The sequence below is a fragment of the Accipiter gentilis genome, chromosome 31 (genome assembly GCF_929443795.1).
Source record: "Accipiter gentilis chromosome 31, bAccGen1.1, whole genome shotgun sequence".
NCBI lineage: Eukaryota > Metazoa > Chordata > Aves > Accipitriformes > Accipitridae > Astur > Astur gentilis.
In genome coordinates this window covers 5021414-5033806 of record NC_064910.1, presented here as the reverse complement: position 1 = coordinate 5033806, position 12393 = coordinate 5021414, and the positions used below count along the sequence as shown (strand labels likewise).

The window sequence follows — 12393 nt, the reverse complement described above, 5'->3', positions numbered from 1 at the left end:
TATTGTCTGATTAAATTTCAAGCATCTTTCCTTGATGAATTTGCTCTGAAGAAGACACGGTAGCTGTCAGACTACCCTTCCTTTGAAGTTCTCTGTCATTGAGTTGCTATTTCTGCTCTTAGTTTTAACTGTAATCACTAAATGAAGGCAAATGCAAATAAACTAGAGGAGAACAGGAAGAAAAATAGAGATTAAATAAAAATAAACCAGAGGAGAACAGGAAGAAAAATAGAGATTTAGAAAACATTTCTGACTTACAGAGGCTGAGAGGACTGAAGTTTGTTTAGTCAACAGAAGAAAAGACTGAGGTTAGGCATGCAGCCTTCTAAAATGTAGAAAGCCACGAGAGGATTATGGTAATCATTAAATTACAGTAGTTCAGCTGTCTCTTCCAGGTAGCATCCTGTCTCCCAGGGGCAGGCGGGTATCGTGGATGCAGTCAGTATACCCTTGGTGTGTCCATCCAGCAGGTAGAAGCTCACTTTCAGATTTGGATGCTGCATTTTCTTGTGTCTTTTGGGAAAGTGCCAGAAGGACAGTTTGAAAATTAATACATTACTTAAAATACAAAAATGCGCAGCCATTTCTCAGCGCACGTCATGTCACAGTGACCACTGTGCTACGGCTCGTTTCTTTGCTCTTAAGAGTCTAACCTCTGGAGTAAACAAATTTCCTTGAAAGGACACAGTAACCTTTTAATTTAATATGACATCATAATACTAAAGACGCTTGTATTCAAAGCAGTTTCAAATTTGCTGCCTGCATTGTTGCTGGGGAAATTGTTGCTTGCGGAGCACAAAAAGATTCATTCAGAATGTGGTCTTCAAGTTGTGTCTAGCATCTAACACTTACTGGAATCCTAGAAAACTTGCTCCATTCACATTACAGCAAGCTTTTTCACACACGCAAAAAAAATGTGCTGAATTGAGGAACTTATGGCTTTTTTTTTTTCTTTTTCTAATCTTGATCTGGTCTTGCAGATCCTGTATTTGGGGGGTTTTTGTGAGCAAGGAGAAAAACTGTAACTGTAACTGAACATGTAAATGCCTCCTTTGTCTTGGTACTACTTGAGGGTTTTAGTTTTTATTAGGTTTAAAGAAATATTTTACTACATCTCAAACTTTTGCCTACCCTAATCTTTATATATCATGCTTTATATATCATACCATCATGTAATTTGTTTATGTATGTGAATTATAAAAGCATTGGGCCACGCTGTGGCTAAAAGTCACCAGGAGTGTCTGCACGATCGGAGCGAAGGATCTTGATTAGAGAGACCAGACTGAACTGAGCGAAGTTGTCAGCTCTGTGGTTTGCTCATCTTTCCACCAAACCAGCAGTTCCCATTACATTGCGTTATGAACCCACCTATTACAGCTGTAGTTGCAGGGGTTATTCCTTTCTAAAAAGGCCCATAGACAAAACTCTGAGTCATCCTGCTAATCCTGTGCCTGATTTTTGACCTGGTTTAGGGTTTTCTCTAGACTTCCATCACCATAGTTACAAAAAGTCATCTGTAAAAGTTTTCCTTAGATTTGCATTTTGCTCTTGTTACTGAGCTATGAAAAGCTCTCCTTGGATAGATGAAGGTTTGTATTTTGTATTCACTTGATGAGACTGCCATGTTTCTCCATTTCAAATTTTAGTAGTTGCAAGATTTTACAATGTTTCTCTAGATTTAACTTACCAGATGTTTGTCTCACAGCTAGATTGCTTTAGCCAAAAACATTCTCCTCAGATACATTTGGATCTAAGGGATGCTGCCATAGTGGAGAATATCCTGAGATGAACTCTGTCAGGTAGCTAGGAGCCTGATTATCTTCATTAATTACGAAATACTATTATTAGAACCATAAACTTGTTTGAACCATTTAAGCCTATAGTTTATGTAACAGGCCCAGTTACCTACTGGTAACATTTTTGCCAACTCTGTTATACCCAGGTAATGTGGCCTCAGTTTTGGAGATGTGAAAGAGCAGAGTGAAGTAGAACGTACTTAGTAAGAAATAACCGCTCGATTTGTTCTTTGTGTTGCAGGCCGCTCTGTTGATTAAAAACTGAAGTTTGTTGTCTCGTTTAAGTAGCACTCCTGAACAAATAATGCAGATTTAATCTATGCAGTCTCTGTACAGCCACTTCTTACCCTTTTTGAATTGCAGGCTCTTCCAGCGGTCAGATTTTTGTTCTCTCTGTGTAGTACCTACCACAAGACAAACAAGTCTTGGCTGACACCGTTGGCCTGGGTTGGGCAGGTGATCGTCATGCTTTGAAGATCTAAGGTTCCACTGGGGAGAGAAGCAAATTTGGAAGGAAGAGGGGTTTTTGGTTCAGATTCACCCTGGGAAACAAGTGCTCTTGCTAACAGGAACCAGCAATAGGCTGTGGCCGGTGACCAGGGAGGGCAACCACAGCTCGCCGCTGGCTGCTGAGCAGGTCCCCTGCTGCAGGCACCCCGAGACTTCAAAGGGAGCTTCCATCAGGACTCACAGTCCCCTCGCACTCGGCTGCGAAACTGTCGATGAGGCAAACACCGGCTGTTTCATAACCGCGTGATGTCTTCTCGTGAAGCAGAGGTGTTTTTCTCAGGCCAGCTCTATTTATTAGCATGAGCGATCTATGCAATTTCTTGGACGATTTCAGGAGCAATTATTTATTGGGAAGTAATGGCTACCTTCTGCCAATAGTGTCACAGTTATCAGATTATAGTAACCGATCCTAAAAGGGGTTGCAGGCTATATAGTATTAAGATGATACTGAGGATTGTAGGTGCGACTGGATTTGTGTCAGTCCTTTGAGGTCGCATTTAGCTTCTGGGCTCTTTGTCCAGCGATAGTGGCAGCAGAGGGAGGAGGCACAGGTTGAGAGTCTGTGTGCTTTTTGAGCTGCTAATTCTGTAGCATTCAGGGTTTCCCATTTTTTCCTGGGGTTTTAATCCTGCAAGTGTTGGATAGAAGCAATGAAATGTGGCAACAGTTAAAAAACTGAAGCATTCGTCATGTTCTGTGACATATTGTGATTGATGAGTACAGTGGAGAGGAGGAGAAAGTTTATTTTTAAAAACAGGCTTAAGAAGTACCTAGTGGTTTATTTTAAATGGAAGAATAGAAATCTTATTAGAGCTGTATTTGATGATCAGTGGAGCTAATTCATGTTTCTGCCCTGTGTAATGTTGATTTTGGAACATGGTGAACATTACATAGAGGAAGGTATTTGTTTATATCCAAATGAGGTGGAAGGGGTAGAAAAAGGAATTTTTAATCCTCCCAGGTGGTTCTGTCCAGCCTGACCTTAGACTTTTGAGTTATGACTTTTTTTGGCTGGGTGACTGAGTAGGAGGAGGAGTGAGGGAAAGCCTGGGTGTGGAGGTGGAAGGAGTTGGGGAGCTTCAGGGCAGGCTCACAGGTGGGAGCTCGAAGGGTCTAAAACAGTTTGAAGAATGAGTGCCTGAGAATATCTTCCATGGAGAAAGGGCATTGCCAACTGGAACTGGATTAAAAGGAAAAACAATAAGTTACAGGATCAGTAAAAGGCTTTCAGAGGGAGTTATTTTTCCCAATATTGCCATTTATGATAAAATTGTCTTGTTTCATTCTCAAATGGAGTTTGTAAAGAGGGGAATTTCTTTCCTGGTTTCACTTGTTTTCCCTTATATTGCTTTATAACTTGTCTTCATGATAGTTTTCCATCTTTTTTGAAAAGACAGTGAAGCTCCTGACCAAATAAGTAAAATTAAAGGAACATCTTCCTACCTGTTGTCTTCCAAATGCTGTAGGCACCAGCTGGCTTATGGTCATCTTAGTCATAAGCAGGAGTTAAAATGAAGGAATCTGAAACAATTCAAAGAAGTACTACACCTGGTCTGAAGAGCTGTAAATGAATAACAGCTAATCTTCAATTTTCTGGTTTAGGAATTAGTTTAACTTCAGATTTAGGTCTTCACAATTATGCCAGTACAGAAATATTCACAGGTTCCCTGCCATGAAGCTATGCTCTGTAATTCTGTTGCAGAATCATCAGCTCCTCTGTACATTTCAGGGATTAAAGCTTACTTCTGGTGTGCCCTTATTTGGTGTATGTGCGGCTTTTATTCCTGGAAAAGTTAGTGTGCAAACATCCAAATGTAGCAATTAATTTAAGAGGGAGAAGGGAGAAAAATTGGCCAGCAGTTGAAACAAAATAGCTTAAACAGTAAATAAAATAAACAGACTTGGAGCAAATCCAAGGAGGACAGCAGGGAACCAATTCAAGCTGCATCGAACCAGCATACTTTGAAATGGAATGTTTAAGAGCAGTAGTTTATCTAGAGATTTTTTTTTTTAAATAGTCTTTTTAACCATTTTGCATATTTGTTAGAGTGGGAAAGAACCAAAATAAAAACAAATGCAAGTCCAGTTGCTTTTGCTGTTTGTTCTTGAATCCTGTAGAAGTTACTATGCTGAGGCCAATAAAGGGTTTCAGGATTCTTGCAACAGCTGTTTGAGCTCTTCCATCTCTTTGCACCGGATGATGGCTCTCAAAAGAGTTAGATCAGCCTTTCCGTTGTGTGTGTGGGGGGGGGTGTTGGGTTTTTTTTTTCTTTAATTAGATCAGATCACGAAAAGAATAAACTTTGTAACATATTCTGGAGAAAATAAGCGATAATAATGTCTTCTATTTATGCATCAATCTAATTAGCAGCTCTAAGGCTGGGAAGAATGGACAATAGTTCAGGAGAATGTTCATTCATTAGAGTTATAATGAAAATGGCAGGAAAAGTATTTAATGTATTGTGTAGATCACCCGCAAAGATCTAAGTCTGGCCAGTGCCTGGGACATAGGACAGTAGATCAGAGGTCTAAGACCTATTCCAGCACCTCTGTGTGTCATTAGCACATCCTTTCTGGTCTAAAATAACAATTCTTAGCAGATACAAGGAGCGATGAAACCTCATAATTTTGGCATGCTGAAAACAACTGTGCTTTGCCAGAAAACATTAAAATTTTGTTGAGCTTGAAGTGATTATTTCACTTATTTTTAAACCTTCGTTCCTAAAACAAAAAAAGAAATGCGTTTGGTTCAGATTATGAACTTACAAATGGTAAGTTCTTCTGTTTTAAATGAAGGCCTTTTGCTTACTGGTTTTTGTTTGCCATAGGCATCGCCCATGGAAGCAGCAGAACTTAGTCAGCAAGGCTTGATCTTGTTTTTCGAATCCTGAGCAGCTAGTCCGTACGTGCTCCCCTCAATTGAAGAGACCCTACAGACTTACCTGGCAGCCTGTGGTTAGAGCACAGCGATCAGCTCGCTGCCCAGAGCCCGTACCCTAAATTTCTCCTCCGTGAGCCCAGGATCCCAGAGCTTCTGCAGAGCTTCGCTTGTGCAGGCTTGTGCTTCGTTACCATTTAACGGCTGTCCCTTCTTAGGGCCATGGAGATGTCCATTGAAACGGGTCATGGTCCTACGTGGTTATGGCTGCTGGAGGGTTTGTCCACGCTGCGTTTGGGCTCTGACCCGCAGCGCGGTGTTGGTGCAACTGGGTTAGCTTTAACCCAGTGAGGTAGGTGTTGAAAATAGGTCACTCTTGGTGTGAGTTCTCTGCAGCCTTGTTTGCGATGCTCCTGAGGCAGGGGTTTCATATCGGAGCTGGCTGGCCTAAAATAGCAGGTTTTGAACCTGGAGCTAGGGACGGATGTCCGGGCACGAAACGTATCTTGGGTGGAGCACTGGAAACCCCAAAGATACGCTCTTACGCACATTTATTTCTATCCCTTTCCCCCCCTCCTCCCCAGTCCTCTCCTCTTGGTGGTCACGGGGGGTGTTGCCTGTATTTTGAGCCGGTGGCTTTGGAGCTGCTCAGAGCCCGAGGCAGCCTTCCTGATGGAGCCTGCGCTGACCCGGCCAAGGCCCGGTGACGCTGGATTATAGGTGGAAGGAGTAATTCTCCTATGCATGTTAGGTAAAAACAATGTTTAAAGAAGTGATGCTTGTGGATCTGGAAATGAGTGACTGGAGGTAGAAGGGGGTTAGCCCAGAGGTCTGGGGAGCTGGCTGCTGGCTTGAGCAGTGCAAGAGGGGAAGAGCTGCTGCCCAAAGCTTGAGGAGCAAGCCAGAGCCAGATTGATGGGCATGGCAGGAGCTTTGTTTGCTGCGGACAGGGCAGATGGAGCTGGAAGGGAAGGCGGAGAAGGCATCAGTATTAAAACAACTGAGGGGGAGCTGCAAGGGACGAGATTTTGGGGATAGGCAGAACGTGGGGGATGTGTGGGGCAGAGACCCACAGCACTGCAGGATAAAAGACAGCGTGCCTGAGAAAAGGCTGTCCTTCGGTTTCCTTGGGTAGGTACTCAGTGTGTATCTGACCCCCCCAAGTGCAGTGTAGAGGGCTCCGGAGGCTGTGGTTTCATGAACCGAAGTCTGGTGACACCAGTAACGGCCGAGGGCTCCCAGTTCCCCCCCCAGCTCAGTCCTCTGCTGCGCCACAGCTCCGCTCATGGTTGTTCGTAAGGCGATGCTGTGAACCAAATAGTCCCTTGTGGGTTTTGTTTAACCTGGACGAGTTCAGGTTCACAGCGCTGGCTTGACCACAGCAGCAGCGTGGCGGCGGGGAGGACCGAGGGACTGCACGAAGGCCGTGTCTGAAGTCTAGCACATGCCTTCAGCGGTTTCTGCCCGAAGCCGTGCCTTCAGTGGGCAGAGACCCTGCAGCAGTACCTCCAGAGTCTCATCAGGCGTTACTTATCCCCATTAAGTGCTTGCTACAAACTCTGGTGTGCGCTTTTTATTTTTTATTATTCCATTTTCCCACTGGCTGGCAACACCAGCCTCCAGCTTCCTCTAGAAGGGCAAAGCCCATGCTCCGATCTCTACAGCCGGCCAGCAGCGGTCAATGGCTAGAGATGGAGTTCAGCTGGAAGCGAGGGACAGTGTGTCCTTTCTACACTCCCTACAGCAGCATGTGGTGCAAAAAGCGGAATGGTCTCATCCCGGCTCTTTGGATGACAGCACTGTCTTCGTTAAAGCAACCGATCGCCAAGACGAAAAGACTTATCATGTGAAATTGTTCTGTCCCGAATAACATAGTGTTTAAATTTTGTGTTTTGTGGATGGTGGTTTGATGGCGAGATTTGTACTGTGTTTTTATTCTATAGCTTTATTTTTTTTTAAAAAAAGCTGTACTTAATAGGAGAAATTATTCCCTATCCATGGTAAGAAGGTAAAAGGTGAATGTGCATTTTGTCTTTTGCAATGCAAAGCAAGAACAGCCCTCTAGTGGTGGTCACGGCTCTAAAAAAAGCAATACGGGCAATTTTCTTCATCTCACCCAAGCAATATTGCAATAATTGCTTTCTCCAGGACTCTCTGGCAAGGAAACCATAGAGGATGAAAGTTTTTCCCTTCTCCTTGACGTTCTCGTGCTTCTAGACTAAGTAACTAAGATAATATTTGCAATTTAGTCATGTAATTGGCAACTTCAGACTGTGCATCTGGGGAGCTTTCACTTAACTGTCTTAACTCTGCACATTAATAATGATGGCAATTATTTATTGAATAATAGACTATTGGGTTTCTTAAGTAGCTAAAGCACTGAGCTGTGGAACAAAGACTAGCATAAATTACCATCAACTATGTGACACAGTTTGTTCCTGAAACCACAAAATTACGCCTTCATTTTGTTCACTTTTATGTAATTCTTTTTTTTTTTTCTTTCTGAATTCTTCTCAACAGCCCAGTGACTTCTCGGTATCTCTAAAGGCGTCGGGGAAGAACAAACATTTCAAGGTGCAGCTCGTGGACAATGTCTATTGTATTGGGCAGCGTCGCTTTAATACTATGGATGAGTTGGTGGAACACTACAAAAAGGCTCCCATCTTCACCAGTGAACACGGGGAAAAGCTATATCTTGTGAAAGCACTTCAGTGACGTTGAAGATGGACTTGGCCACCTGGGCCTCTTATAATTTACAAGCCTTAGGTCCTAAATTCACTTTTATAGAGCAGAGCAATATCTGAAGCAGGCTTAAGGAATAGGCTCTTTCTAAAGTGTTTGCTCTGTTGGTTGCTGTTTGTCCTTTTTTTTTTTTTTTTTTTTTTTTTGTTTGCCTCTTTTTGTGTTCCAGTTCTGTTAATCTCCGACCACCTCTCTTCAGGTTGAGAGTTTCCCTTGGGTGGCCGTGGCGAGCACTCACCTTCCCGGCTGAGTTCAAAACTCCCCTCTCCTGTGTACGTTTACATAGTTAGCTCAGATCAAGGAGGGGCGTTTTCAATTCAAACCAGTGTTAATCTGTTCAGATTGCTCACGCAGGCAGAACTCTCCGTTCAGAGACATCGGGCACAGTTTGAATGCACTGAAGCTGCAGCTACTTAAGTGAGAGAGTAGACATAACAGTTGTGGCTGTGAGTTCTGTAGCTATATTGCTTACCGAGTAGTATATTACAAAAACTCCTAGTTCCTAGAAGCACTCTTTACACTGTACTCTGCTATTACATTGCCTCTCTGACTCTTTGTAAAGAGTACACTAATTAAAAGCATTTTGTAATAGTACTTCTTAAACTACTATGGTAAGATTGTAGTAAAAGAAAACTATCTAGTGTATTTTGGTCTGTAATTGCAACAAAGAGAAATTTTATTTGAAAGTTGATTACTAGAGAAAGAATCATTGAATTGTAAAGGCTGAATGTTTTGGTAATCTACAACCAAATGTGCCATCCACATAATGCTTTTTCCTCTTGCCCTTCTGCTTGTTTGAATTAAACGATTATGTATTTAATTCTCAAAGTAATATGTATCTGTAGCTGATTGTTGACACTAATACAGAAGATTAATAAAAACTGATCTTGGGATGGGGCGGGGTGGGCTACCAACACTATATATATATTTGCTTTACAGAAAGAAATCTTCGGGTTTTACAGAGGATGGTGTGGTTGGTAGGAAGAGACACAGAGAATGTTTATGAAGAAAATGCATTTTTCTCTTTTCTTTACATTTAAACTCCTTTATGGTTTAAATATACAGTCTTTAGATGGCACATTCCTCAGATTGAAGAAGGGATCGTGAGATCTCAAAATCTTGCATACTCAGTTTTTTGGATATTGTAATAAAAAAGGTATTATGTCATGATGGAGTACTGGATTTATCCTTGGGTGGTAGTCCTGGTGTTGCTTTAGCAAGGTGAAATAGAGTGAATAATGAATTTGTTTGTCTTGGAATTCGTGTGGCCTAAAAAGAAAACTTCTGCGACTGCAGAGAACGGTTTGATATGAGGCAGTGTCTAATGAGCTCTGTGTTACTTGTTTCTGTGATAAGTAAGTCTGTTCATAGCTTTAATGAAAACTGCAAGACGGAGCTGTTTCCTGGTACCTTTTTGCTATTGAAACATGTCCCTTACCTATTCTGTATTTCAGCCAGTGGTAGTACAGCTACCTCTGTGCATAACTCCAGTGTAGGTTAAGCAGACACCAGTGCTGTCTGACTTGCCTTGGTGTAAATCATACCGCTACCGGGAAACTGCACCGCTACATCTGTGAATGAATTGCAGTCTTGCTCAGACTCAAGAGGCAAGTACAGTTTTTGAAGTTCTACACACATACTATTTTCCCACTACTCTTGAAATCTTATTTCTGTAAGGTCATCTGAATTGACAACTGTATTTGAATTAACTAACAACTGTATTTTTCCGTATGTGCATTAACATACAGTTAACTGGGCAGTGACACTTCTGCTTGGTCCAGCTTAAGGAAGGAAAGCAGTGATTCGGAGTGATCCAGAATGGTCATGCATTATCCTGAAGAGCACCTACCCCTGACTGTCTTCTAAGAATATAGAAGCTTTCCTTAGGAAGTTGGTGGGAAGTACCAGTTGTTTACAATCTGCCTACAAAAGGACTCCACAGTGGGCTGCTGCTTAAACTTCATAAATGAATTCTGCAGAGAATGTTATTTTTTTGCCTTCTAATACCTAGTTCGTTCTTTAGGTGAATCTAAGCATGTACTGAGTATGGCAGTGACGTTAAAGTCAGCTATATGTTGTATGAGCATTTTCAGGTTTGACTGAATTGCTTTTCAGTCTCATTGATTCTTTGTAGTATTTGGAAAAATGATTTACGGGAATGGTTTTCCTTTTCAGTAAACTGATTACTGCAATTACTCTTTCATGCCCCTTGTTCATATTTCTGAAATGTTCCCCGTGTTTCCTCTTCCAGGCGCCGTCATATGCCTCTTTTGATCCTTTTTTTCACTTTTTTTTATTAGCCACTTTTTACAAGGTCTGTTAGTTCCTAACCCCTTTCTAGCCTTGGTAGCTTAGAACCAATACAAATAGATGTTTAAGTGAAGTTTTTACTATATACTTTATATTGTAATGGATTTATCAGTTTTTAATTTTTGTGTGTGTTACCTCATCCTCTGTAAACAGCTTCTGTGTATTGAGGTGTGAATTGTTAAAGTATTTTGCTTTGGAAGCAGTTAGTTAATTTACAACCAAGCAGTGTGCATGACTAGCTTGAGGTTTGGGTGGGGTTTTTTGTTTTGTTTTGTTGGTTTTGGGGGGTTTTTTTGAAACAAGCCTCATCTTGGTTTTGCCCACACTGTATTTAATCAACATGCTCTCCATTCAACGGGCTCATTAATAGTTCTTCAGTTCTTCCTGTCTTTAAGATAAGTTTCTGCAAGTTTTGCTGCATTTTTGACCTCATTTGCTGGATTGGGCCTAAGCATTAACAATCTTAAGTACTAACTGCTTAATAAAGGTGCAATAGACACGGGTTTTATTTTTTATTTTCCTATTTTATATGTACCTTTCTATCTTTTGACAAAACCTCACCCTTATTTTTTGACTACTTAAAGCCTCTTTGTCAAAGCTTGGGCTTGGGGGGAGGGGGGAGAGGTTTAAGATGAGAGCAATTGTGGTGACCTGAGTTTCTTCACCTGCAGTTTTCATTAAAGGCTCAAATAATTTCTGATGGAGTAGAAGTGGTGATTTTTCTTTATGGTATTCAGTCTGGCTTTTCCCATCATACCTGGTTTGTATAGGTGCGTAAGTTGTACTTCTAAGTATTATTCCAGTACGGCTGTTAATGTTTTCTTGCCTTGCTGGTGTTTACATAAGAATGTGAATGAGTTGCCGGAATCCATAGCAGTTGCTGTACTTTCCATGCAGTGGCGGGAATTTGAGATCCATGTTTTTACTTTCAGCCCCAGGAGCTTGTTGACGAGCTCCCTCTTCCAGTTATCTCGACCGTTTGTGCTATCACCGAATAGGCCTACCTTGAATAGGCACAAAAAGATGGTCAAAATCCTGTCACTTTTGAACTTACACATCATAGCCTATCAGTTCTGTAGCACTCCTCTCCTGAGGATGTTTTATTTCAAGGGTGCTGTAGTAGCTGCTCTTCATAAATATCTACAGTGTAGTTCTTGGTCCCAGCTTTTATGCTGTTCAGTCTTATAAAAGTATGTGTGTATGAGACATTTTCCAAGGGATGGGGAGACAAGTGTTACACCAGCCACTCCAGAGTGTTGTACCGCCCCATGCCAACTGGGAGCTGCTGCTCTTTGCACCAGCACCCACACTGCCACGCTACTCTGACTGATGGTGGTGGTATTTGGCCAAAAACGTTGGAGAACTTCAAGGCTTACACTGATCTGCAGGTAAATGCTTGCAAGCTTCTGCATGGGTCCTGGGCAGCTGCTAGCCAGATCCAAATTCTGGGCAGCTGCTAGCCAGATCCAAATTGGAAGAAGCGTGAACCCATGGCATGGTGCTGAGTCTCGGCCTGAGAGTCTTGCAGAGGAGTACGGCAGAAACACTGAATACAGGTGCGCAGTGTTATCTGTCAGCAAAATAACTGCACGGTCGGGTACCAGGTAGCTACGGCTAACCTGATCTAGTATTGAGGGTAGTCACATTCAGGTGGGGACAAATTATTAGAGGATTAATCTAAGAGTGAACCGAGAGCATACCAGGTAAACTCATGTGGATCTACTGTATTATAAAAGCAAAGGGTTTGCTTAGTCTTTGCTTTTGGGGAGAGAAGAGGCAATAAAGACGTGCGGTTGGGTAATTAACGTGAATGTGGACTATATGAATGGACTGTACAGTCCCACTCTTGAATGATTCTGTTTAGTGTTCTCTATTCAGATATTGTTGTCTCATAAATTTATATGAAATCCTTAAAATTTACAGCTGTTCTTCCAAGCCTTTATTGTAGCTTTTCTATACTGTAAAGTTTGCTGCCTGGTTTAATGGTTTCACTAAGGAGAAATAGAGATCTTCCACATTTAGAATGATAACTTCTGTTGTAACACAAAGTTGAATTACTTTTAAAATACCACTATACAATTTTAATTATAAAAATGAGTCAGATTTTGCCTAAATTATAAATCAAAAACTAGATTAGGGGTCACACTTCTTTTGGAT

General features: G+C 41.7%; 1 protein-coding gene across 3 annotated transcripts in view; it reads left to right on the top strand.

The window, feature by feature from the left end:
• NCK2 (NCK adaptor protein 2) overlaps positions 1 to 10121 on the top strand; it is an 88615-nt gene extending 78494 nt beyond the window's left edge. For all 3 annotated transcript variants that reach the window (XM_049834222.1, XM_049834223.1, XM_049834224.1), the window contains one exon: positions 7705 to 10121. In XM_049834222.1, the coding sequence (XP_049690179.1) occupies positions 7705 to 7899 (195 nt within the window). In that variant the 3' untranslated portion in view covers positions 7900 to 10121. The remainder of the gene's footprint in view (positions 1 to 7704) is intronic.
• The last annotated feature ends 2272 nt before the right edge of the window (positions 10122 to 12393 follow it).